Source organism: Drosophila obscura, unplaced genomic scaffold, assembly GCF_018151105.1.
Source record: "Drosophila obscura isolate BZ-5 IFL unplaced genomic scaffold, ASM1815110v1 contig_17, whole genome shotgun sequence".
NCBI lineage: Eukaryota > Metazoa > Arthropoda > Insecta > Diptera > Drosophilidae > Drosophila > Drosophila obscura.
Window position 1 is genome coordinate 691,745 of NW_024542757.1, and position 25,111 is coordinate 716,855.

The 25,111-nt window shown below is 48.8% G+C and overlaps 6 protein-coding genes across 11 annotated transcripts; 4 read left to right on the forward strand and 2 right to left on the reverse strand.

The window, feature by feature from the left end:
• Positions 1-91: 91 nt before the first annotated feature.
• Positions 92-9,665, reverse strand: LOC111078956 (oxysterol-binding protein-related protein 9). 3 transcript variants are annotated; one of them, XM_022373917.2, is made up of 15 exons: positions 9,259-9,665; positions 7,391-7,519; positions 6,837-7,064; positions 6,658-6,735; positions 4,936-5,161; positions 4,652-4,775; positions 3,095-3,490; positions 2,881-3,032; positions 2,720-2,821; positions 2,484-2,658; positions 2,283-2,418; positions 2,139-2,225; positions 1,439-1,560; positions 1,237-1,342; positions 92-1,167 (listed from the first exon to the last, which is right to left on the reverse strand). In XM_022373917.2, exons 1-15 carry the CDS (start codon positions 9,421-9,423, stop codon positions 1,081-1,083), a joined length of 2,313 nt encoding a protein of 770 aa, XP_022229609.2. In that variant the 5' UTR covers positions 9,424-9,665; the 3' UTR covers positions 92-1,080. The 3 variants fall into 3 exon arrangements, with proteins under 3 accessions (XP_022229609.2, XP_022229611.2, XP_022229610.2); XM_022373919.2 differs by lacking the exons at positions 4,652-4,775; positions 4,936-5,161; positions 6,658-6,735; ... (1 more) ...; positions 7,391-7,519; positions 9,259-9,665 and adding an exon at positions 3,811-3,872; XM_022373918.2 differs by lacking the exons at positions 4,652-4,775; positions 4,936-5,161; positions 6,658-6,735; ... (1 more) ...; positions 7,391-7,519; positions 9,259-9,665 and adding an exon at positions 3,811-3,860 and having other exon boundaries at positions 3,095-3,514.
• On the forward strand, positions 5,476-6,780 carry LOC111078957. The gene has a single exon (XM_022373920.2). The coding sequence runs from the start codon at positions 5,602-5,604 to the stop codon at positions 6,628-6,630; it is 1,029 nt and encodes a 342-aa protein (XP_022229612.2). The 5' UTR covers positions 5,476-5,601; the 3' UTR covers positions 6,631-6,780.
• On the forward strand, positions 7,702-9,018 carry LOC111078958 (elongation of very long chain fatty acids protein 4). The gene is made up of 5 exons (XM_022373922.2): positions 7,702-7,837; positions 7,914-8,040; positions 8,195-8,288; positions 8,349-8,595; positions 8,660-9,018. Exons 1-5 carry the CDS (start codon positions 7,822-7,824, stop codon positions 8,980-8,982), a joined length of 807 nt encoding a protein of 268 aa, XP_022229614.2. The 5' UTR covers positions 7,702-7,821; the 3' UTR covers positions 8,983-9,018.
• A 365-nt stretch (positions 9,666-10,030) lies between the features above and the next one.
• On the reverse strand, positions 10,031-14,112 carry LOC111078959 (putative fatty acyl-CoA reductase CG5065). Of its 4 annotated transcripts, none has more exons than XM_022373924.2 (6): positions 14,008-14,112; positions 11,956-12,152; positions 11,727-11,820; positions 11,488-11,651; positions 10,368-11,411; positions 10,031-10,312 (listed from the first exon to the last, which is right to left on the reverse strand). In XM_022373924.2, the coding sequence occupies exons 2-6, from the start codon at positions 12,120-12,122 to the stop codon at positions 10,228-10,230; spliced, it is 1,554 nt and encodes a 517-aa protein (XP_022229616.1). In that variant the 5' UTR covers positions 12,123-12,152; positions 14,008-14,112; the 3' UTR covers positions 10,031-10,227. The 4 variants fall into 4 exon arrangements, with proteins under 4 accessions (XP_022229616.1, XP_022229615.1, XP_022229617.1 ...); XM_022373923.2 differs by having other exon boundaries at positions 14,036-14,066; XM_022373925.2 differs by lacking the exon at positions 14,008-14,112 and adding an exon at positions 13,982-13,998.
• A 2,509-nt stretch (positions 14,113-16,621) lies between these two features.
• On the forward strand, positions 16,622-20,995 carry LOC111078404 (FMRFamide-related peptides). The gene is made up of 2 exons (XM_022373949.2): positions 16,622-16,742; positions 19,573-20,995. The coding sequence occupies exon 2, from the start codon at positions 19,578-19,580 to the stop codon at positions 20,619-20,621; it is 1,044 nt and encodes a 347-aa protein (XP_022229641.2). The 5' UTR covers positions 16,622-16,742; positions 19,573-19,577; the 3' UTR covers positions 20,622-20,995.
• Positions 20,996-21,223: 228 nt separating this feature from the next.
• LOC111078412 (electron transfer flavoprotein-ubiquinone oxidoreductase, mitochondrial) lies at positions 21,224-24,003 on the forward strand. Its single transcript, XM_022373080.2, is given in 7 exon segments — positions 21,224-21,361; positions 21,490-21,622; positions 21,819-22,045; positions 22,117-22,688; positions 22,754-23,203; positions 23,263-23,467; positions 23,469-24,003. Coding segments are annotated over 6 exon segments (1,815 nt in total). The 5' UTR covers positions 21,224-21,361; positions 21,490-21,594; the 3' UTR covers positions 23,802-24,003.
• The last annotated feature ends 1,108 nt before the right edge of the window (positions 24,004-25,111 follow it).

Genomic DNA, 25,111 nt, shown 5'->3' on the forward strand with positions numbered 1-25,111 from the left:
TAACTTTGCGTGGAGTATTCGGTAGCTTTGCAGTGGGTGTTTTGTTTGTAGGTCTTTAGGAGAGTTGAAAATTAAAAGCTAGCTAGGATAGTTCATTTCAAAAATGTAAGTTTAATTTAATCGTATTACTGTATAGAGGTGTATGTGTGTATTTCGTTGGAGTGTTAGCAGCGGGCTGTTAGTAAAGCTTTATTCATCATTGTGACAATTGGAATTCGAAACATAATACTAGTAGAGGTGTGCGTTTATATATAATATAATCGTATTTCATTTAAAAACTATGCAAGTGGGACAAATCATTATCATTGTGCACTGTGTTTCTTGTGGTGTGGTGTGTGCTAGGTTGGGTCTTGGAAACAAGCGTTAGATGCAGCATCGATGCAGATGCATGCATGCATACATCATTCTTATCAGTATTGTATTTCGTCTATAGCAGAGTCTTTTATTTCAAAAATAGAATTTCTATCCTTAATTCTCTATCGTTCGTAATCTACAGCATTTGATATATCCCACTATTGGTTTTGTTTTCCGTTTCTGTTACCTTTAGTTAGTTTGTTAGTAATGTAAAAGGTATTGAATTGGTGTTATTTGTTTTGCAGTTTACTGCGATTGCCTTTGAAACACACTAGTCCCTAGGAAATAATAATTGTTAATTGTGTTGTGTAGTGGGTAGTGTGTTGATAGTTTCTAGTGAGTGTCCGCCGCTCTCAAGTATCACTCAAGTATTGCAACCCGTTTCAGAAGAGCTTAGCTTTCCTATTCGATCTATCTATCAATCCGTCGGTTCTGCTGCCTTGGATTATGCTTTTCTGCTTTCTGTTTTCTGCTTCTGGGTATATTTTATTTACAATTAACAGACAGACTTTAGAGAAATCTGCTCCGACATTCTGTTGCTTCATCGTTTCCTGCATATGTTACGTTGTTACTGACGATCAGTGTTCAGAGGTTTGCGCACTTGTGGAAATTATACATATAGTTGAGGCTCGTTCTTGATATGAATCATATATGTATATATGGTATATGTATAAACAATTTTGGTGTTGCTCTTGATGTCTTATCTGCCGCCTCCAGTTGCATGCATTATCTTCTGGCCTCCTTCTCCTGCAAGTACATGCGCTGACTCAGCGACTTGGCATAGATCCAGTTTTCGCCCACGGGCTTGAAGTGCTGCATGGCAGGGATACACATACTCAATGTCAGAGATTGGCAATATAAATGGGGATTGGATTTGATTACCTTGTGCTCCCAGGCCAGGTCGTATTCCTTGCGCACCTTGACTTGATCGCGCTGCTGCTGTTCCACAACAAATTTGGCATTGGTGGCACGTTCAATGTCGTTGAACCTGTGGGAGGAGCATTGAACGCAAAGAGAGAAAGGATTACTTGGTGTCCGTGTTGGGGGGTTAATTGATTGATTGGGTTATTGGTGATCTGTTTACTTGAGTCCCGCTGTCACTTCCTTCCAAACGCGTCGCGATTCGTATTCATCCTGCTCAACGATTGGTCGAACTTGTTTCTTAAATATTGGTATGCGATTTACGTCAACGAATACTTCGGTTTTCTAGAAAATTCAAGAGGCACACATACACGGGTCACTAGGCGATATCGACAGCAGTACTCAGAGCGGCTCTAATACTCAACACACAACATATAGAATATGTCATACAGGTACATATGTATTTTTGTATGTATGTAGCAACAGTTTGAAATGTACAACAGTTTTGGACAGACAGGCAGGAGGAGTAGTATATGTGGCTATACGAGCACATGGTTAAGTTAATATTGTAGTTGGATAGAGGCAGTTGGAAGTATTAATTTTCTAGATAAACAAAGTAAATACACAGGAAATGCACCCAAACTATTTAAGAGAAAAGCAGAAGAACCGTGAAAAGTAAGTAGAGGTACAGGTACAGGTACATTAACAGTTAGTGGTGGTAGAGGGTAATGTAGAGGGTGTAGAGGATGTGGCTGCCAACTCGTGGGGTTGTTTCTTGCAGCATTTTAGGCGCAGTGTAGGCATAAAGGGGGGATAAGTATATAAATAGGTTTCAACATTTACAAAAACAGTATGAGAAAGTACAGTAAATACACGACTACATACACGACAACACAGGCAACAAGAGGCAAGGGTCAACTTACATTCTTATCGTGCCATTTGGCCTCCATCATGCCGCTCCACTCGCCGGCTATGGACACAAAGGGTTTCTTTTCATTGGGAGCATAGACCTGCGAATAATCTCAATCATTAACTGTCCAACTTTAGGCACAGGCAAAGGAGCAAACCTCAGCGGAGACCTTGTTGCGTTTGCCTCCATAGAAGGGCTTCGTGAGGAACTCCACGTTGGCATGGTAGCCCGTCTGTGGACATTTGATTTCCACCGAGCCGCCCAGCTCGATCCAAGGCACCGTTAAAATAGATCTACGGGAAGAATACGCTACGTTGAAGAGCAGGCAGACAGGGAGAATAGAAATCTAAGCACTTGCCTCCCGTAGCCATTGGGGAAGGTTACAATATACTCCTCGCTGCGGTCCACCAGGGTGACGACGCCCTCGCCGATGTTGTGCACGCCAATGGAGAGGCCCAAGAACTTTGACTTGGTCCAGACGTGGGCCGCAAAAGTAATTTTCTTATTATAATGCTCAGCATAGAAGGCCGAAACTGCAATGAGACGGCGCTCGGTTATACGGGCATTCATTTTGGGTGCATTCGGTTCTCTTACTTGGCGGATGATGGGACACCTGCTCCGCTAAGAAGGTTAGCTGATTCCGTCGGCACCAGGGCACTGGACCGTCCTGCACCTCGTTCGTGTCCTGAGCTTCGTCTACAAAATGTATCCTCAGTCAACTGAAGATTATCGCTTGGTGGATTCTGGCTACTTACCGGGAATATCCCAGTGGCATTGAAAGACTTCACCCAGTATGGGATTGTAGGGCTTCTTGGCCACCGCACTCTTGCGTCCGGCGTGGTAGGCGCTCAGATACCAGCGGCAGACCTGGACAATGCGATCGCGCGGGTCGTCCAACTCCGAGATTCTGAGGGTTAAGTCAATCACTTAATATCTGAATCATACGGGGGGCAAATGGCTTTAACTCACTTGAGAAACAGATCGGGATGGGCAAAGTAATCGGCATACATCTCCAGCAGGGAGCGACGCTCCAGGATGAAGGTGGGCAGTACCACCTTGGTCAGGTCCATGCCAATCTTCACCTGCGACAACAGATGGGTGATCATCGAGCCGTGCGCCTCCATGCTGAGGTCAGTCTCCTCCTCCTCTTCGTACAGGGCATCGTAGTCGATGCCATTGTCGTAGCTGTCGCTGCGCGAGCTCATCGAGGTCTTGGCCGACTTGGTTGCCCTGCTCGCCACCGCATCCCCATCCGCAGCGGTCTCCTCGATTTCCGGCAGTGTGCTGGCAACCGTCTCAGTCGACGGCCCAGTGGCCTCCCCATCGTGGGTCGGCGATGTGGGCTCCGCGAATCCCCGCGTGGCGCTGCAAAGTGAAGACGAATCCGAACTTGTTGATTAAGGTTCGGGCGGCGCTTGGGTATAAATTATGCGCTGACATAAATCCTCCACCATGATGTCAGGGTTTGCGTCACATGGGAGATGACAGCCTCCTGCCACCCCTCCTCATTCTCCTCTGCTGTTGCTTGCTTCATTTACAATTTATAAAACGAAACACTTACAGCGACCTAGCGGCACACAAGCATCCACACAGATACCACACACACACACACACACACACAGAAGCACACAGACACACACTGCTATAAATGGTGGCACATGCACATGGTGGGGGTCACTGCTCACCTCAGGCTCACGCGTCGGACCCACTTCTTGAACATGGCGTGGGAGGCAGGCTGCTGCTGCTGATTCAGCTTCAGTGCACCAGTCGGTTTACAGACTCAAGGTGCATCCGCCTCGAATGGAAAACAAACGGAAACGAAAGGCAGGAAAGCCGCTGCTAATTTGTGTGTTGCCTAGGCCATTTCGGCCATTGCTAAAAAAAACTATTGAAAATGCCCGTCGTCGGGAGGGTTAGGCGTACGGTGGTGCACTACACCACGCGCTGCGAGCCGATGACGAACGCAAACTACAACTGACAGGACGATTTCACGGACACAGACGCAGTCACGGATACGGACACAAACACAAACACAAACAGAAGAAGACGAAGGCAACGTCGGGCGACAAGCCACCACAAAAACGACGACGAAAGCTTCGCCGCGTCAGCTGTGTTGCCACGAAGGACCCTCCTGTCGGTGGGCAGGAAGGCAGACAGGGTCGGTGGGGGAATTGTATTTATTATTTACACGCGACTTGGCCGAAATTACAGACTTCGCCGGAACTGCTGCAACTGCGACGAACTCCCAAAGGGGACGTCAAGCATTGCATTCTGCAGGTACTCCCCAGGCGCATGCGTCGGCCAACTGAAGGAACAGAGTAGCGGCATATGTATGTTCCCTATGTGAATGGGGAGGAAGAGGAGGCAAGGCAATGGTTCAATGGCAGCCCAATGAATGCGTAATTTGAGTACGCATCATGCCAACCGGCTGCTGCATCGCATCTCTGATAGATGAAGCCCTTCCAGAGGCAGTCGTCAGCAAATTTGATGTCGCTTTGAGAGGGACTTGTTTCTTGTTCTACTCACCAGCCAATCGGAGAACTGCCCAGGCTGGTAAAGGGATCATCGTAGGCATCGTAAAAGTCCTCTTCACCTTCGCTGCTCGAGTAGGAGGTCTCGGGCACAACCAGACCCAGGGGCGCTGTGGTGGCTGAGAATGCAAATCGGAATTAGCAATAGACTGGCAATAGAAGCTTAAATATAACTCGAAGAGCACTCGACCAGAGGCGCACTTGACCCTGAGCTAATTGCCCAACGAGATATTTACAATGCTAAACAAATTAGTGGCATTCCAGCACTTGACCACTCACCATTTTCCGTGATTGAATCATCATCGTCGTCCCCTGGCTCGCCCTTGCCGGCCAACACATCCTTTGGCAGCCCAATGCCACCGCCGACGATGGAGACACCGCCGCTGCCCGAGGAGGTTGTCGAGGGGGCCGCCTGGGGACCGTTGTATATGCCATTGATGGGATGGGCCATGTTTTTGGCAATTTGTAGGCTAACAATCGAGTGCTTGATGTGATCCAGCATGGCCTGCACAAAAGGAAAAGGGGTTTATTCGCTTTCTTTGTTTTATATTTTGTAGACAGGCCTGGCCAATCGATTCGCCTTCGCCAAAGTTTGGCAAGGAAATGAGCAGCGACTGTGGGACAGCTGGATAGCAGACACAGACACAGAGCCATAACCAGACCACTCTGCCAGCTGCTGGACGGGTGTCATTCTCCCAAGCTCCCAGGCCCATAACCCTGAACTTGCATTTGAAATCGATGGTGATGGGGAGGGGATGGGGATGGGGAGGGATATGCCTAACTAGTGTGCCTTGGGGAAAGTGATACAATATAATTCTGTATACACTCGTACATGTACTAGTAGATCGTCGTAAATTCGTAATTCGAGTAAATTCCAATCATTGTTAGCACACCTACATTGTTATACACTATAACTACATATATAGTGTCTGAGGATTCGGCGAAATGAAGAATGATTCGGACATTGAGCTGCTTGATCCGTTCAGGCACAGCATGGATGAGGTCAGCGACCGTTTCAATGAATACATAGACCGCCAGAAGAAAAAGGACCTGCGACTCAAGATGGCCAGCCTCAAGCTGCAGACGAATTTGTGTGCGCTGAACTTCGATATGATTGGCATTCGACAGGACATGGAGAAGTTGGAGCGAGGGCAGGAGCAGCACCAGCAGCTGCAAAGGGATCTCATGGTGCGCCTGGAGCCCGATGCCATTAAAGTAGCTCCTGCAGCAAATGAGTCCCCGAAGGTGGAGACGCAGCACAGCCCAGCAGCGGAAGGAAAGGACGAAATCGTTTGGATTCGATTCGGCACAAGCAAATGCCCATTTCAGAACTGTCAGCGCCAAGTGGACAGCCAGCTGCTTCTGCTGCACTACCTCTTCGACCACGAGCAGGAAGAGGCTGGCGTCCAGGAGTGCCACCGCTTGATCGAGGGCCAGCGCGCGGTGTTGTCCTTTCAGCCAAATAGCTGCCCCTTTGGGGTGAACCAGGTGCTGGGTCTGCTTGCCTACTGCGGGTCGATGGAACAGCAGTTCGTACAGCAGAAGGGGCCACTGCAGAGAAAGGTCTACAACAGCTTCCTGCCGCAGCAGCACATGCACCTGGAGAGCGACGTTCCCGTTGTGGTGCTCATTTGCAAGACGAAGCCCAGTTCCATGCTCTCGAAAACATGTCAGGCGCGCCACAGCCAGCTGCAGGACAAGCACAAGGATCACATTTTCGTGATGTGGCTGGTCACGCCCGAAAACAGGCGCAAGTTGAATGCCACGCTGTACTTGAGCGGTCGCGATGCCGCTGTCACGTTCGGCAGTGTGGTTCGCGTGCGGCGGGTCAACCGGAGCCAGGACACGCACTGCTTCATGCGTATGGATACCAACTACTGGCGACTGACGTATGCCGACATGCAGAAGCTCTCAAACGACTTTCGCGACGAGCTACACCTGGAGATCTGCCTCACAGAGGCACCGTCCACATAGCTTCATGTCCTTCCTGTGCGTACTTACACTGGCGTTGTCCTGTAGCGCTTTGCATTTGGCCTGCTCGTCAGGGTCGCTCAGATCCGCGATGCGCTTTTCCAGCAACTGTTTTGAGTGGAAAAAAAAATGCCGTTTAATTACATCATTCGTTTGCATTACGTGGGAAAGTACACAAGGGAAGGGTGGAGAGAGGACAGACAACTCACGTTTGTCTGCTCTATCATCAGCTGGAGGTAGGCATCCGCTTCGGAAACGCGGCGTGCTAGCAGCTCCAGATGGTTGGGCCGTTTGCCGCCGTGGCTCGACTCCTTGGTATAGCCGCCAGCAATGTAGAATGCGCTCTGACTGTCCCACAGACGCGAGCGGTTCGCGTGGCGTCGTATTGTGTCCTCCAAACGTCTCACCCACTGCTCCCGCTCCTCGCTGTGACGCGCCTGCATACACAGACACCAGAGAGAGAGATAGAAAACAATGTTTTATCGTTACAAAGCGTCACCCACCAGCAGGAAGTACGGTAGAATGTAAGGGACAAGGCAAGTAGAATAGTGTATACTCTTGCGAGCTTGTAATTGGATGCATATAAAGTGTTGTTATTCCATTCAGGAAACTCTTCCCGTTTAGACTGGGGAAGGATCAAGGGTCAACGAGGGAAAGGGGGAATGTTTTTACGTCAACACATACGCCTTATGTATACATAATCAACGAGTAGTTTTAGCTAATTTATGCGCACACGTGCAATGGATGGAAAGGAGGGACTTGCCTGAAAGTGAAATGTCTTGTGATCGACGGTTATCGTGAAGGTGTTATCCTCCTGATCATCGATGCCGATCAAGGCGTCTTTGAGTCGCACACAGCCGCGTCGCACGCCCTTCATCATCTTCTCCTTGGACTGTAAGCAGATAAATGCGTTGAAAATTGGGTAATTTGGGTAAGGTAAGCTCATTAAACAGAGTCCCCCCGTCCAGCACTTTGGACGGGATTGCGTCAAAGGTGAGTGCGGTGGTTCCGAAATTAATGAATTCAAATCAATGCTACTGTGGAATTAAAAATAATGTGCTGCGGAATGGAGCCGTTTAGATGTACGCCAGCAGTCGGAGGCAATAGAACGTGCAATCGGAGCTATCTCTCTAGCTGCAGGATCTCAAGGAGCGCATTTGTGGCTGTGAAGGATACCCCTATAAGCAATCAACCATGGAAACGGCAACAAGTGAGCACCAACCACCAGGACTATGGATATTTTCGCCATCTACCATTCAGCTCCCATCTAATATGTCGAATTGCAGGTGCGAGTGCCAGTGCGACTGCCAGTGTGATTCAGGAGATAAAACATCCTTGGATGATGGCAGATCCGTGGTTCATGGTCACCATGCTGGGGATATATCTGTACTTTGTTAAGGAGCAAGGTCCACTGTAAGTCGTGCTTGGTAATGCTGCTCGTTTGCATTTCATTCCATTGAACCATACTGAACCTCTGACGGAAATTAATTTAAGCGATTTCGTGCCTGCGACACAATTATGCAAGAGCCAGTTGTATACGAGCTTTCAATTTGTTGTCCAATTTCAGATTTATGCAGTTCCGCAAGCCCTACGAGCTCAAAAAGCTGATCATAGGCCACAACGTGGTGCAGGTCCTCTCCTGCATATACGTCCTTAGAGAGGTGAGTGAGTGGGAGGCGGAGCGATAGCTGATATCTGATTTTTGATTGCATCCTTCACAGATTTCCTATCTGTCGGACAATGCCATATACATTTTCTGGAAATGCCGAGACCTGGGCAGCAGTCCCGAAATGGTGAGGCGCTACTTTGAGCTGGCATACTTCCTCTTCTGGCTAAAGACGTCGGAGCTTTTGGAGACGGTGATCTTTGTGCTGCGCAAGAAGCAGAATCAAGTGTCGAATCTGCACATTTTCCATCACTTTTCCACCCTGACGCTGATCTACATTCTCATACACTACAACCGGAATGGTAATGTTCTTTGATCTGCCATCCAGTGATGCAAAGACTTATGCTATTCATTCCATTCCAACAGGTCTTGCTGCTTACTACGTCGTCTTCCTCAACTCCCTTGTGCACATAATCATGTACTCGTATTACTTGGTGACAGCGGTGGCCGATAAGGGCGTTATCCGCGCGCTGACTCCCGTCAAGAAGTCCATTACGGTGATTCAAATGGTGCAGTTTGGCCTCATATTGACCCAGGTGGCGTTCCAGACTGCAATTTGCGGCATGCCAAAAGTAGTATTTGGCTACTTCACGTTTGTCATCATGGTCATGTTGTATGGCTTTTACGACTTTTACACGAGAGCCTACAAGAGTCCGCCGCAAGGCAAGAGCCACGCTTCTGTGGAGTAGATATATGAATATGAACAATACATGCGGACCAACAAATGTGCCTTTGTCTCTATACGTTTATCCAAATTCAATTTGCAGATAAGATAATAGTTCTGGGCAAATCGGTTTTCGGTTTTCTGTCTTCTGGGGCCACATTGTCACACATCGTTCCGTGATTCTGGTTGGAGGAGTCGTCCGAGTCTCAGCCGTGATACGTGTAGAAATGTTATTGGCATGCTATTATTCATATTCCAGATGACATACAGCGCTCGCGCTATCTTTTGCACACACACTCACCGTGTAGTAGGAGAGCAGGCCCGCATTCTCGTCCAGCACGAAGAAGCGGTACTGCCAGCCCTTCATTACGTTCGTCCATTTGCTCAGGGTTCCTTCCAGTGTGCCGGCGCCGGCACTAGCTCCAGCTCCAGCTCCGCTGGGCGCACTTGCTGGAGTGCTGGCCATTTTTACAGCGGCTGCAGTGTCAGTATCTGCAGCCTGATCGCCTCGCCCCTCTTCCACCTCCACGACTCTTGCCTGGACCTTTCCGTGCCGCTGGCGCTCGCGCCAACCAATCGTAGACACTTTGGCTCTTGGTTAAACGATGCTATGCTGATGACGCAATATTCCTCCTTGCACTTCCCGGTCAAATCTCGTTCACGGCTCGGATTTTTTTTTGCAAAACAAAGCATTAGGGATGTTAAATATATATTGCTGTACCGATATATTTTTGTGTTTGATAATCGCGTTGCTAAATCAGCTATTTAAGAGCTAGTTCTGGAAATCTGGCTATTCAAATATCTGATAATACATTTATGTATACATACATATGTATGTAGTCAGAACTATGAGATGCAAATAGAAATGGGCAAAATAATAAAACAAAAAAATTGTTTGCTAACAAATGTTGGCTATTTTGTAGTATGTATATTGTTTTTTTTAAATCAGCTATTTTTTCTTCAAAAAAGTTGGCAGCACTGCTAGACTCACACTTTCGTGGAAATATGAGTACGGTGCTTTTAAAAATACCAAAGTACAGAAGAAGGTAGAAAATACTACTAAATTTGAAATGGAAAGTACATAAACCAACGTTTTATTTGCTGCATTTCCAATCATTTACATTCCCGCTCAACAGCACCAACTACAACTAAAACACTTAGGATCTAAGAATCAAACATATCAACTGCGGCTTGGTTGGACAGGGCACGAATTTTGGTCTCAAGCACTTAACTAAGCTAAAAACAGATCCCATGCGGGTGCAGCTGCCGCCTAACTGGCGAAGAAGCACCTGTAGAGCATGTAGAGGATGCCAAAGACCCAGATGCCCTTGTAGACCTTGTCCACCACCCACATACTGAAAGATAGATTGAGATCAGCGGAGATTTCTTGTCAGGTAGCAGAATACTTACACTTTCATGTGTCGCCGGGCCGCTGGAATGGACTCGTCCGACTCCTTCAGGATCAGGCGACGGGCGCAGAGTACACAGTTGGTGAAGTAATCTATCAGATCGAGCTCGATCTTTTCTATTATATAGGTTTTCCGCTCCCTGTTGTTCATTAGCTTTCGTAGCTTCACAGCCTCCGAATTGTCAAAGTTCCAGACGTTATTCGCATAATACTCGAACACCTCGAAGCCCTTGAAGATGCGGTTCTGGACACGGCAGAGGACGGGAGGGTAGCGAAGCAGCCAGAGCAGGGCATCCACGAACAGGGCCGGCATCCATTGGAAGAGGATCATGCAGATGTAGTGCACCCAGTAGTTGGATTTCATGGATCCGCCCGGGTACCAGGCCACGCCGTTCAGCGGCACCTTGTTCTCGATGACCCAGCGGCCGAGCTCGATGATCTCTGCCCAGGATACCTTGATGTCGTTCGAGGAGGTCATGTGGGCCACGCGGTTCGTGGTGTCTGTGCCGGCCGTGATGTTCCTCCAGCTGGCCACCAGTATGCCATTCACGGCCACGTCGACGGGCAGAAAGTCACCGTATCCCGACGATTTGCAGTACATGGTGCGGATGACACCCTTGCCGGCGCCGATGAGCAGCCCCGTTGGTCCATTGATGTTGTCCGTCCAGCCGGGAATGGGCTCCTTCCAGATGGGAATCACGATCGAGGGCCGCAGAATGACGGCTGGCAGCTCGTTGAACTTCTCCACCACCAATGCCTCGGCCAGGGACTTGGTGTAGGCATAGGTGTTGGGTATGTCGCCCAGGATCTTCTTCTCAATGGTGGCCACCTCGTCGTCCGACAGCCACTCGCAGGCCTGCATCACCTTGTGCGGATCAGCCGGGGGATCGTAGGGCTTCTCGTACAGCGTCTTCACGTGCAGGTGGCAGTAGGCCGTCGAGCAGTAGGCGAAGAACTCCAGCTGCTTCAGGGTGCCAGCCAGCTCCAGCATGTACTTGGTGCCGCGCGTGTTCATGAATACCGCGCTACGCAGCGGCTCATCGAAGCTGATGTGGATGGATGGCAGTTTAGTCATAGATACGACTGTACGAAATGTATCCCACAGAGGGGTTAGTTACTCACCGCACTGTGGCCGCACAGTGGTATACGATGGACACCTCCTCGCGCAGCGTGGCCAGGTCCTTCTCGGAGATGCCCAGGCCGGGCAGGAGGACATCGCCGGCTATGGCCACCACCTGCTGCAGGATGCGCTCCTCGCCGCGCTGCTGCTTCACCTGGTCAAAGAGCTGAAAGCACACACACACGTAGGTTGATTATGAAGGTAAATGAGGCAATGAATTTTCATAATTGCCACCGCTTACCACATTCTGGAATATATCCTTGATGCGCTCCTGCGGATCCTTGCCCTTCTTGGGGCGAATGAGCAGATAAATGTGTTTCAGTTCGCCACACGAGCTGCGATAATTAATAATATTGCATCATAAGCATAGATTGAGATTAATTGAGGTGCGCCGTGCGCGGCCTGGCCACCCTTTGACCTTTCGACCCAAGCACCCCACGAGCCAACCAACCACCCAGTCAACCACTCACCGCAGTAGCTTCTCGACCAGGACCTTGCCCAAGAATCCAGTGCCTCCTGTGATGAACAGACTGCGGCCCTTGAAGCACTCTGCAATGCGATCCACCTCGTTGTCATCCACATCGCCTATGGTCGCCAGGTCATCCTTCTCGTAGACAAACTTCGGTTTGGCGGTCATCTCTGGCTGATGATGTGTGTTGTTTGCAATCTGTCAGATATGGAAATGGAAGCCTCGTCACGTAATTGTCACATCATAGCCAGAGCCAGAGCCAGAGCCAAGTGCACTTTTAATTTCATTTGATCTTGGTCGTAAAGTTGTCCGGGCCTGTTACGACTATGTGGCAATAACCAGTCCGACTCACGGACAGACGGACGCTAGGCGACAAACGCAGAGCACAAAATGCAGTATCGGCGGCCACACTCTGCTGGCCACACTCCGCTGTCCTCAATCCATGCAGAGTGTCAACGCAGTGACCATCGAGTGGGCAAGCGAACCGACGCCGATGTTGAATTACGGCACTTGGGCCGATTGCCACATCTGTGCCGCATGCTACAACGATGCTATGGTGATATGAGCCATGAGCTTGCCTGCCAGTGCGCTCGGGCAAGCATGTCCAATGCGGACAAGAAAACCTGCCCTGGGCGCCGTCACCGTTGTGTGTCCTTCAAGTTGTTGTTTCAAACATAAACCCGATCGAAAGCCGTTACTCCACTGACACATTGACCCACAACATACGGCACACACGGCAATTGCAATGATCGGACTTGGACCCTGGACCCACCCCGTGATACTAAAACAATAATCTGCCGGTCCGCTGTGGAAAGCAATGGGATATGGGGATACGATAACTTATAATCCGAAACGCCTACCGCTCGCTCCACTGGCTACTGAAACTTGACACTGAGACACTGCACATAAAAACAAAACAACAACGAATCTTGGCTATAATTTCAGATCTACTTTTTTATGGCCAATTCTGTGAACGACTTGAATGCCTCAGGCCCAAAAAAAGAGTGTTAATGGCTAATGCAATGGCAGAGAGACAGCCGCAGCGACAGCGACAGTGGCACAAGAATGGAAAAGGCCCCGGAGGCCAGGCCAAGATCAAAACAATTAAGTTGCAGACCATACATATAATTCCGTTTGATACCAAAGACTCGAGAAGCGAACGTGATTTTCGAAAGGGAAATTCCCTTGGGCAGAGGGCTGGCCGGGCCGACTGTTAGCCTGGTTAACCACTCAACACAACTCGATTGCCAGACGGGCTGCCTCTTGTTGACCCGCTTGTCTCGTGTTAGTCCATGTAGCAATTATTGCAATTTCAGATCTACAATCTGGTTGCCATCGGAACTTTCCTAAGGCAGGGGCGGCCGTAAACGTTTCCATCTTTGCATCTCAGTCAGGTCTTTGTGCCCAGTCATGACTCCAAGTGGGGAGTGGGGATCTACAATTTATTGCAGTGTTGATTGTTGATGCAGCGAATGCATGAACGGATCAACAGCTGCAGCCGCTCGAGAAGAATGTGAGCCACATGAGGTGGCACTCGAATTGGCACTGGCAGGAGTCTGGGCTCTGGGGTCTGGGTGGGGGGTGACGGGGGGTTTACTTGTAGCAAAGACACAGTTTCGTAATAACCGAAAAATGCTTTCTGGTCCGTGTGTTTCTTTTCTTTTGGCCACGGTTGGGCAACCAGTTTTTTTGGCCTGAACAGAGATGTCAACGATGCGATAAATAAGCAGGGAAACCAAGGAGTGGAAAACTCAAGTTATTGGCTAATTGAATTTAAAGTTTACTGGCACTTTTTTCATACCACAATACTAAGAAAATAGCCAATGGCATTGCTCACAAATTTATGATATATTCACGCCCCTTGAACTGGTCCTAAAACGCCGCATAAATCTATTCACAATTTTCCAACACAAAGTCCCCTTTCAAATGCATTAATTACATTAATCGATCAGCCAATCAATTGATAGAAAATTATTAAATGCACAATAATTCAAGCAATTGACAATCAATGCTGGCCACAGACGAACCCTTTTGGCCAGACGAAAATACACACAGATACTCAGCAATTCAGCTACTCGTACACGGATGCGGATACGTCTTCTGGGTGTTGACCTGCACACACCGAATGCTAAACACAAACTGATCAGACCTGGCTGCGGCATCCACAGAAAGAGTCGTGCACTCGACACAAACTTAATAGAAAATAAAACGAAAACCACTTTGGGCTAAACTCTGTATCAAAGCTAGTTAAAGCACACACAGAGGCACAGGTTCACAGATACAAAGCTACACAGATGGAGGGGCCACAGATCTACAGAAACTAGCCAAGCACACAGATACAGGGGAGAGCCAGAGAGGAGAGTGACATACGAACCATATGCAAAGAGCGTGCAACGGGAGAGCGTGCTTCCCCCCTGTGCACTCTTCACTGTGCACTGCGCCAGTCCCGCTCCACTGTACAGCAGTCAACGGTCAGAGGTTTCAGCTACTGTGCGGCGCTTTCTCACCCTGGCTCTGGGTTCCGCTTCGACTTCGTCGTTGACTCTGCTCCAAGAAAACGGTCAAACGGTTTACCTGCCCAGCGGCTACATTTGGCTGTGGATGCTCACATCCGGCATGCACTCAGAACATGATGAAACTGTGCACCTGCTGTTTAATTTGTGCGCCAAGCGATGGCCAGACGTTGCGCATACGCAGTGAGTGTCATCCCCCAAATGGGGAATTCTACTGCGGCCGCTTTAGCTACTGAATCTGAACCAATCTGGCACGGCGCGACCCGGACCGGCTTTATGGCTGGCATAAATCTCCATTGCGCTGGCCATTAATTAGACAGAGTTTGTTAGTTACAGTTGTTGGGCAAATGCGCGGATTCGGCACACAATCATAAATTTCGTTTGGATTGGAGCTCGGCACTGGACGCGGAGACGGCCATTGGAACGGCGTGACAGAAAGAAGAGCAGACGAATATTTGACAATGGCATTGACATCGAAATATCATCGTGGTGTGGTTTTGGCTTTATTTTTAGCCAGGGCTAATCAAACATGAACGAAATGCTCTACGAACCAGTAGATACCCTTGAAGATGCCCATAGAGATAAACTTTAAGTAGCATGTCAGTTTGCAGGCAAGTATCTTAAAAATGGAGAGTTTGTTTCGAACTGAAAGTGAGAAGCAGGCAGCCAGACCCGCTGGAAGAGTGTTAACAGTTTCTATGCCTACCAATGATTCGAACTCGACCTCAAATAAACTTTTCAACTCGGGTCAACCCATCGAAGCAGCAGCAACAGAAGCATCTTGGCCAGTAACAAAGGCAAGGGGGACTGGTGCACGCTCGTCGCAGAGCGTGGCTTGGTCAAGAAACCGCATTGAACTTGAGTTGGTTTTGGATCGTCATTTGTGTTTCCATTGGCAGTGTCTTTGGTTTCGTTTTCCGCAGCTATTTATGCAAATGAAGCCATCAGCAGCATGCATAAGTATGCGAACGGGTTTCTATTGATTTTGGGCGATCGTAAAGTGAGCATCCGACACATTAAGCAGATACATGACAATGGACCCGACACATTTCTGCCCCATCATGCGTACTGGACAAAGTCATTGATGAAACGGCCATAGTAAAACCAACAAAACAAACAAACAAACACGCAGATACACAGATACATACATACACATACACACAGGGGCAGAGTTGGGCTGGCTGGCTGACTTGCTGACTGGCTGACTTGTCTCCAAAACTTTGGCCTTTCAAAGTGTGGCCGTAATTACAGACTTCCGCCTTTGAACAGTTTCGCAGCCCCACCCAAAAGGAGGGCCCTGGTAGAAGGGCAGGAACAGAGACAGAGACTTAGACAGGGGGCTGAAGGATGCTTGCCACAGGCGCCACATCGTATCCCGTTACACGGCCATAAAGCTCCATAAACGATGCGACCGAGGGCAAATTATAACGCATACGGACACGTACACGATCCACTAGCCGATGGCTAATTGGACGTGCCAGGCGAGGCTACTCCAACCCCTCTCCCTGCTGCTGCTGCTGTTCCTTCTGGAACTTAAAAGTGGGCGTAACATAACAATTGTGGGCGATTTGCATACAATTTGGAGCTCCAGTAGCCAGCAAACTGGCGTCAAAATGTTGCTACGTCATTGTGGCTTTTGCTGCTACTGAATGTTGAATGTTGAATGAAGTACAATAATAAGCCAACACGGCATACCATACACAATGCCCTGGCCAGGCCTTTGTCTGTCTGACAGCATTCCACTATGCATGACAGTCATGACAAACATATCAGAGCGAGGGCAGACCGCTGTCCACGGACACGGACACGGACAACAGACCACAGGCGGACAATGTCAGGGTCTCATCCCGCACTGTTGTTGCAGGTAATCTGCATTTAACCGCTAAAAAAAGTCTATTCATATCCAAGAGAGCATATGCAATTCCTACTCTAACGGCCCCCAAAAGTTGGGGCTGTCTCCGTTCGTGAAACATGTTGCTGGCAACACTTGTTGCTTGCGGCCCACACGCACCGCCTGACGAAGGCAGCGGCAGCGACAGCAGCAGCAGCAGCAGCAGCAGCAAGCGAAGCTTCGCATCACTCGCCCATGGTCCCCCACAAAGGACCCCATATAAAACAGGATGTTTCGCCAAACATTTTCACAGAACAGTTTCACATTCGACCGGGCAACAAGTGTGTGTATGCGAGTGTGTGTGTGTACGTGAGACACCAAGAGTTGAGGACGAGCGGAGAACCATTTCCAGAGTCTAGTTCTCCAGAAACAGCCACAAGAAAGGTGAGTAGCCGTAGCCTCATTACTGTAAAATTCGGCACTAAATGCAAGTTCCATTGAACATGAAGCCTTTCATAAGAGTCAGAGTCAGAGTCCCGTCGCACGTCATTAATTGGTCAATTAGGCGAGGGAAATTCGGTTGAAGCTGAGAGCTCCGCTTTGCCCCGCAATATTTTGAAGATTAAACAAATATATAATACTGTGACAATTATAGTCTCATAGATGTGAATGCTCACTGGAATATATCTGGAGTGGCTGGTATTTTTCTACTTCGTAAAAATACTCGTATAGAATTTATATTCATCAATTTTGTAATGTTTCGCGAGTAAATTATTCAGAGTTTATATTTAGCTTCAGATTCAGATTCTGAAACTTTTGCATTAACGGGGGAGGTAAAGTTAGCTCATCTATTGCTCATATGCGAGTACATTTAATTGGTTAAATATTAACCACTCGTTTTGAACACTAAACAGCCACTGAATTCTTAATATACATTAATTTTCCAATTCATGTTAAATTTGGCTAATTAGCCATGCAAAACGAAAAGCTGCAGAGTTATAATTCCATTGCTGGAACTTGGCGGGGATTGTGATTTGTGTGGTTGTGTTTTTTGTGTGCATCACCCCCACCTTTGCTGGAACAGGTGTAATTTGCATCCACATACTCCTGCCCCCCTCCCACTACTGCGATACACGACGAGGGAACCAAATAGTCAGCATCCTCAACAGTCGTTTTGGTTAATGAAAGCAAATTGAAATATTTATGACTGCACTTTGGTGGCAAGGAACTTCAGGCAGCGGGCAGACAGTCGCATGAGCAGCCGCAGAGCGTCGCTAGATTTTCATTTGCACTCACACCTTTCCATAGAAAATGTACATACCACACTACTCGGACTATATTTGTATATGAAAGGGTGGTGGTAGACGTAGACCATATAAATGTGCTGACAGAAGAGCCTCAGAACAAAGCGTGCACCGTTTTTGATTTACGAGTATCTGCGGCAGTGGCTCATCCCATCTCATCACTTCTCATCTCACATCTTACCCGGACAAGCGGAATGGCCCGCGACAATCATTTGTCTTGGCACTTGTCCCAGCAGCAGGCCCCCCCACCACCTGACAAATGATTTTTAAATGCTCCCAGGAGCAGGACGACTGGGCGGAGCAGGCAGAGGAGCCACTTCAAAGGTATCTCATGTCGCATTTGTTCGAGTATCACTCATATGCCATGCAAATCAGGTTACACCTGTCCTGTTACAAAGTCTCATCCAACATATCGATGGCTAAGCAAATTAACGAGTGCGTTATTGATATCCCACCAGCACCCAAACCCAAACCCAACACCCGACACGCAGCACACAGCACACAGCACTCTGCTCCACTGTTTCGCTGTTTTGCGGAAGGAGGAATGAGGAGAGCACACAACACACAAGGCACACAGAAGACAAGGCGCACACTCGTAGCAGCTCATATTTATGAATTTTAAATGCACATTTCGGCATCGCAAATCAATCAGACATTTGGCAATCATTTGGCCTGGCCGTCTACCCACTTCACAATCGTTGACTCCTGGCTTTTGGAGTGGAGTGGCTGTCTGTCGCTCCGGCCAGAAGTGCGTCATGTCATAGCTTGCATCACATTTGGCAATTCGGTGTTCATAAATGAAATGATGCCCGGTTGGGTTGTTTGTTGCTGCTTTATGGCAGGTGGACCCTTGAGTGCCCGTACCCCCATGTGGCAATCTCTAACCACAGCCAGAGATCGCTGCACTTGCTGCAGTTGGCCAGTGCCCCTGGCTATTGTTGAGGTGTGAACAGCTATTAATTGGTCAAATTTGTATTCAAATTGTAGTTAATTCCCCAGGCTAAGTGCCTGAATGCCTCAAAGCCTGAATACCAGCCCTGATTGCCCGGCTGACTCAAAATGAGGCGAGTACAGAGACACACACACACAGCCAAGAAACAGACAAAATGTATGTTAATGCTCAGGTTGCGAAGTCCGCGCTCATCAGCCAAGTTGGAGGTCAAGTTTTTTGTTGTATATGTCGCGAGTTGTTGGAGCAAGTTTTCTACTTTATAATTTCGGTCTATCAAACCAGAGCAATCAAAATCACAGAGTCACAGAGAAGTCTTTTGGCTGACTGCTAATTTGCTCCCCTGCTGGCCAAAGGTTTCACGGGTGGGACTGCATTTTTCCGTTGCCGTTGCCGTTGCCGTTGCCATGCAGATCCATCAACTCAACACAAGACCTTCTCGTTCAGTTGAATGCCACTCAACGGATCGGTTTGCCATTAGCAGGAGGCACACGCACACGCACCATCGTAATAAACCCAGAACTGAGCACCGTCACCATATCCAAAAGCCATAATCATTTGCATCTCTAATGGCCCTGCTGTGGCATCCTCCGGACTTCATACATCAACACCCCCATCCACATCCACACCCACTCACACTCGCAATCCCTTTGTTTAGCGCCCTGTGCCTTGGCCAACAAGTGTTAATACCTCCCCTCATCCGCCTGCTGTTTCGGCTATGTGGGGGCGGGCTCGGGCTCTTGTTGCTGTGGCTTTAATGCGGTTGGTTAACTTTTAACAGGCAGATCTCCAGTCATAAATATTATGATGGTTAATTAGCGGGACACTTTGTCTGCAGTCGGTGCAGATGTAGGCATCTTCTGGCCACGCTGGCCACACTGGCTACGGTTGCCCCCTAAGTAAAATGAACGTTCAGGCCGGCAGCCTTAATGTGATTAAAAGTTGCAATAGATAATTCGCGGTGGCATCTTGGCCAGCTCGTAATTAATTTCGAATTTTTCTTTCATTTTTCAACTTTCAGACAAGATGGGCATTGCCTTGATGTTCCTGCTGGCGCTCTACCAGATGCAGTCGGCCATCCACAGCGAGATCATTGAGTCGCCCAACTTCGGTGCGAATGCCCTGCTGGAGTCTGATACAGATGGGGATCAGGGCTCCAGGCTGCAGCCGGGGGAAAGGGAAATCCAGCAAGATGCCGGCGAGAAGCCGGAGCAAACGGAGCTGGAGTTTCGGTACCCAATCTCGGCCATTGGCATCGATTATGCCAGGAATTCGGTGATGCTGCGCTTCCAGAAGCACGGCCGCAGGCAGCGCCTCAAGTTCGATCCGGAGCTGGAGGCCAAGCGCAGGTCCCTGCAGGACAATTTCATGCACTTTGGCAAGCGGCAGGTGGAGCAGATGCTGCCAGAAGAGAGCTATGCCACGGATGGGGATGTGGGTATGGGGAAACGGTCGGGCATGGATCGCTATAGTCGCGATCCCAAGCAGGACTTTATGCGCTTCGGCAGGGATCCCAAGCAGGACTTTATGCGCTTCGGCCGGGACCCCAAGGAGGACTTTATGCGATTTGGAAGGACTCCATCTGATTTTATGCGGTTTGGCCGTGCCCCCTCGGACTTTATGCGATTCGGCCGGACACCTTCGGACTTCATGCGCTTCGGACGCTCGGACAACTTCATGCGCTTCGGCCGTAGTCCCCACGAGGAGCTGCGAAGTCCCAAGCAGGACTTCATGCGATTCGGCCGACCAGACAACTTTATGCGATTCGGACGCTCTGCTCCGCCAGAATTTGAGCGCAATGGCAAGATGGACTCGAACTTCATGCGCTTTGGAAAGAGCGTCAATCTGGCTGCTGCTCCCTTTCCCCCCGCTTCCGGTGCTCCCGAGTCGAACCAGACAAAGTCGCAGCTGTCCAGCAACCAGGCCGGCGAACGGAGTCCCGTGGACAAGGCCATGACCATTCTGTTCAGCAAACAGGAGCAGCAGCAGGAGCAGCAGTTAAAGAGCGGACAGACAGCGGGCAACTCGGAGGATGGGAGCGTGGAGCAAGAACCGTTCTACGGCCAATAGAGTGACATGCCTACCCTACCCCTCCATACCTTTGCTCCATGTAAATATTAACTGACAAGACCAGGCTCTGAATGCAATGACTATGCCATGAAATGTAATGAAAATAAGGAAAATACTTAAAATACGTATAGCCCTTCCCTCTTCCCTCGTCAAACACTTGATAAATGCCTAGGGTGTGAATTTTTAATGGGGCTGGATTAAAAATTCACCACGCTTTGATCTGATCAAATTAAAAGTTGACACTCCACCACCTACATACTACCTATAAATACACACACCTTATCGAATATATATGTACCTATATGTACAGGTTAATTTGAAATGCATTGAAATGTTGTGAAGTCCTTTTCGAATCAAAATAAATAAAAGTCAATGATAAATGTCTATGTGTGCAGTGGCGGCTTTTGATCGTCGGGAATTGACTGAGTGAGAGAAAGTGCAAATGCCGGGAAAAGCACAAAATCAGCCTCTCATTTTCGTTACATTTCCTTTTTCAAATTCAACCTATTTAAGAGATCTGGCAGCACTGTGTCACTTGTTGCTAGAGATGGAGATAGAGTCACGAGTCACGGGCCTCACCTGTTATGGCTATACCTTTCGTGTTGTTGTTGTCGCACAGCTGTTGTGGAAACCGCTACGTGATACGAGTTCGATCTTTGCTACTGTTTTATTGGTAAATTCGATCAATAGATTCCAAATTCGATCCTGCTAGCTGAAGTAGATTGGCGCATTAATCAACGGTAAATATACTGCAGATGAACTTTAGCCCCGGCGCCTACGTCACTCTCGCTATAGAGGGTCTAAAGTCCAACCTGTTGCATCGCTCTGATCTTGTTCTTCTTGTTATCTTGTATATGTTGTGGAAAAGTGTAAATACAGTTATATACAAATCCCGGAAACCGCACAACAGAGTGGCTGCCTGTTCCACGCACGCTATATAAACCATTGCAAGGGGCCGCCAGGAGGAAGGAATATGTCGGCGTTGCTGAAACTGAACAGAGGTGAGTGGGGTGGGGCACATTGCCAGGGCGCACTCTCTTTCGCCCGACAACAATTTTGTGGGTTACATAACCGAAATTATGATCAGGCAATGCAAAAGACAGAGATAGAGTCTGTGGTCAGTTCTTATCAGGCCATGGAATTTTCCCCTCATCCAGTGATTGGTTATTGTCTCTCTCTCTGTCTCCTCCTGACCAGTTCAAAGGCTCTTCACGCCCGCCCTAGTGCGTAGCGTGTCTGAGGCCGCCAAGTACCCGAGGATTACCACACACTACACGCTAAATCCTCGCGAGAAGGATGAACGGTGGAAGGAGGTCGACATGGAGCGCTGCATCGAGGAGGTGGACATTGTTATTGTTGGCGGCGGACCGGCCGGCATGTCGGCAGCCATTCGGGCCAAGCAGCTGGCTGCTGAGAAGGATCAGGTGAGGAGTGGGCATTGAACATCAGCAGATGGATGTGCTGACCAGTGCGCATTTATTTCCCAACCTTGCAGGAGATTCGCGTCTGCGTTGTGGAGAAGTCAGCGGAGGTGGGTGGACACATACTCTCCGGAGCTGTTGTGGATCCCATTTCGCTGAACGAACTGATACCCGACTGGCAGGAGCAGGGCGCCCCGCTCAACACGCCCGTGACCAAGGACACCTTCTCCTTCCTCACCACATCGAGTCGCATCTCCATACCCATCTTCAAGGGCTGGCCCATGGACAACCATGGCAACTATGTGGTGCGCCTTGGCCACCTCGTCAAATGGCTTGGTGACCAGGCCGAGGCCATGGGCGTGGAAATCTATCCCGGCTGTGCCGCGTCCGAGGTGCTCTTCCACGAGGACGGCAGCGTCAAGGGCATTTCCACCAACGACGTGGGCATCGCCAAGAATGGAGCACCGAAGGACACCTTTGCCCGCGGCATGGAGCTGCATGCGAAGACCACCATCTTCGCCGAGGGCTGCCGCGGCCACCTCACCAAGCAGGTTATGCAAAAGTTCGGCTTGAACGAGGGCAGCGAGCCACAGGCCTACGGAATCGGTCTGAAAGAGGTCTGGGAGATTGCCCCCGAGAAGCATCAGTGAGTGGCTGCCTTATAAGTAAGAAAATAACCGTATCTCATAATAATTATATGCCCGATTTCAGGCCCGGTTTGGTGGAACACACCATTGGCTGGCCCTTGGATCGTTTCACCTATGGCGGATCCTTCCTGTATCACCTGAACGAGCCGACACCTACGATAGCTGTCGGCTTTGTGGTCGGCCTGAACTACAAGAATCCCTGGCTCAGTCCGTTCCAGGAGTTCCAGCGGTTCAAGACGCATGCCAAGGTACGCGACATATTCGAGGGTGCTACCCGCATTGCCTACGGAGCCCGTGCCATCAACGAGGGCGGCTACCAGAGCTTGCCCCAGAAGCTGTCCTTCCCCGGCGGCTGCCTGGTGGGCTGCAGTGCCGGTTTCCTGAATGTGCCCCGCATCAAGGGCTCCCACTATGCCATGAAGAGTGGCATGCTGGCGGCGGAGAGCGCCTTGGAGGCCATCAATGCCGACTCCCAGTCCACAGCTGGCGTGGAGCCCGTGACCTACGCGGACAAGTGAGTGGAAAGGATTAATTTTAAATGGAAATTCATATAATCAAGCTTACTCTATACAGAATCAAGGATTCATTTGTGTGGAAGGATCTGTACAAGGTGCGTAATGTCCATCCCTCTTTCCACAACCCGTTGGGCCTGTACGGCGGTCTCGTCCTGAGTGGCTTCTCCATTTTCATGGGCGGCCGCGAACCCTGGACCCTGAAGCACGGTCCCCAGGATCACGAATCGCTGCAGCTGGCCAGTGCCAGTGAGCAGATTGTCTACCCCAAAGCCCGATGGCAAGGTTTCCTTCGACCTGCTCTCATCGGTGGCCCTCACCGGCACCAATCACGAGGGCGACCAGCCGGCACATCTCACGCTGAAGGACGACCGCATTCCCGTCGATCACAACCTGGCTCTGTACGAGGGTCCCGAGCAGCGCTTCTGCCCCGCCGGCGTGTACGAGTACGTGCCCAACGAGGAGGGCGGCAACATGAAGCTGCAGATAAACGCTCAGAACTGCATACACTGCAAGACCTGTGATATCAAGGATCCCAAGCAGAACATCAACTGGGTGGTGCCCGAGGGTGGCGGCGGCCCCGCCTACAATGGCATGTGAATGGCAATCATCGATTCAGATTTAGATTGAGATTGAGATTGAGATTGGGAAACCATATCCCGTACCGCAATTGCATTTGATTAGTTATATAAAATTGAGAATTCGATAACACTATTTGGAATTTAAGCTGAAAAGTTGCAATAAAATTGTAGATAAAAGTGAAAGGCGAAACGTGAAAGTCAGTTGCCAAAAAGGTTTTATTTAAAATGTTCTACTATCGTTTTTTGTTTTCGGTTTCTGTTGTTCTTTCTTGTTTCTGGTTTCTTGTTTAAAACACCAACTTAATAGGTAAATATTGAATCCACAATCAATTTTCAATTTCAAAACCTTTCATTTACGAGTATATTCAGTGCACGGATAAAACTTGTTCTCTTTTTTATATAGTTTCACATATATGTATGTCTGTATATATGTATATATAAGTATGTATTGTATAATATACTATCTTGTTTTTCACCAAAATGGTTTGCAATGGTTTGCTTAGCCTACAATTACGATTTAGTTGTATAATTCTTATTAATTGTTATTTGAACAGACGATACATCGATGGATACACGTACATATAGGGGTAATCCTGCTCCTCTCCGCGGCCCCTCTTCCTAACGTTTGTGCGCCTCCGCATATCTGTTTCCTTAGACCTATCTATAGATTGAACATATACATGTACATATATGCCATGTGGACTGGCTGCCCACGGCTGCCACTGAAACATTTATTCAACAACAATCATGGAAACACAGAGAGAACTTTGCTTTTCTGGGATAACTTTAACACTAACATTACATAACAGGCAGGTTGGGTACGGTACCAAGAGACAAGTTTTGGTACTTTTGGGGTACGCCAATTGTGGCAGCCGTGGCCGTTGCTAGAGCCGGAGACCCAGCAGGATGCGTTACAAGTCTTTCTTTAATTATTATATGATGGTTTTCAGGTGCCATTTAAGTCCCATTACAACAGTGCAGCATGCAACAGGGTCAACATTTTATCTATTACGCTAAAGGTACAACGAATACGAATTCACATTCTGAACATTACATCTAGTACCATGCGCACGCAGTTAGTGTAGTCTGTCTGTGCTGTGAGTGGTCCCAGTGACCGTACATCGTCTTGTAGACCGTCTACTGTACAGTGCATCGTTACTCATACATATATGTATGTGTATATTATATCTATGTATATAAACCATCATCAATATATTGTTTTGCCTAAACTAGTTTCATAGTCCTCTGAATAAGCCGTCTTCCAATGTTCCCACCTCCAAACTTACAATGCCAATTGAAATTTGTATCTTTTGTACGTTACGTGCTGCT

What these genes read in the sequence shown, in the direction of transcription:
- LOC111078404 (XM_022373949.2), top strand. Translation starts at nt 19,578, where the DNA reads ATGGGCATTGCCTTGATGTTCCTGCTGGCGCTCTACCAGATGCAGTCG.
- LOC111078958 (XM_022373922.2), top strand. An exon ending in GTTAAGGAGCAAGGTCCACT is followed by an intron (nt 8,041 to 8,194) that starts GTAAGTCGTGCT and finishes GTCCAATTTCAG; the next exon opens with ATTTATGCAGTTCCGCAAGC. An exon ending in CATACACTACAACCGGAATG is followed by an intron (nt 8,596 to 8,659) that starts GTAATGTTCTTT and finishes CCATTCCAACAG; the next exon opens with GTCTTGCTGCTTACTACGTC.
- LOC111078959 (XM_022373924.2), bottom strand. Translation starts at nt 12,122, where the DNA reads ATGACCGCCAAACCGAAGTTTGTCTACGAGAAGGATGACCTGGCGACC. An exon ending in CTGGTCGAGAAGCTACTGCG is followed by an intron (nt 11,821 to 11,955) that starts GTGAGTGGTTGA and finishes TAATTATCGCAG; the next exon opens with CTCGTGTGGCGAACTGAAAC. An exon ending in AGGATATATTCCAGAATGTG is followed by an intron (nt 11,652 to 11,726) that starts GTAAGCGGTGGC and finishes GTGTGCTTTCAG; the next exon opens with CTCTTTGACCAGGTGAAGCA.
- LOC111078956 (XM_022373917.2), bottom strand. Translation starts at nt 9,423, where the DNA reads ATGGCCAGCACTCCAGCAAGTGCGCCCAGCGGAGCTGGAGCTGGAGCT. An exon ending in CCAAATGGCACGATAAGAAT is followed by an intron (nt 1,561 to 2,138) that starts GTAAGTTGACCC and finishes TGAATTTTCTAG; the next exon opens with AAAACCGAAGTATTCGTTGA. An exon ending in GAAGTGACAGCGGGACTCAA is followed by an intron (nt 1,343 to 1,438) that starts GTAAACAGATCA and finishes CTCCTCCCACAG; the next exon opens with GTTCAACGACATTGAACGTG.
- LOC111078957 (XM_022373920.2), top strand. Translation starts at nt 5,602, where the DNA reads ATGAAGAATGATTCGGACATTGAGCTGCTTGATCCGTTCAGGCACAGC.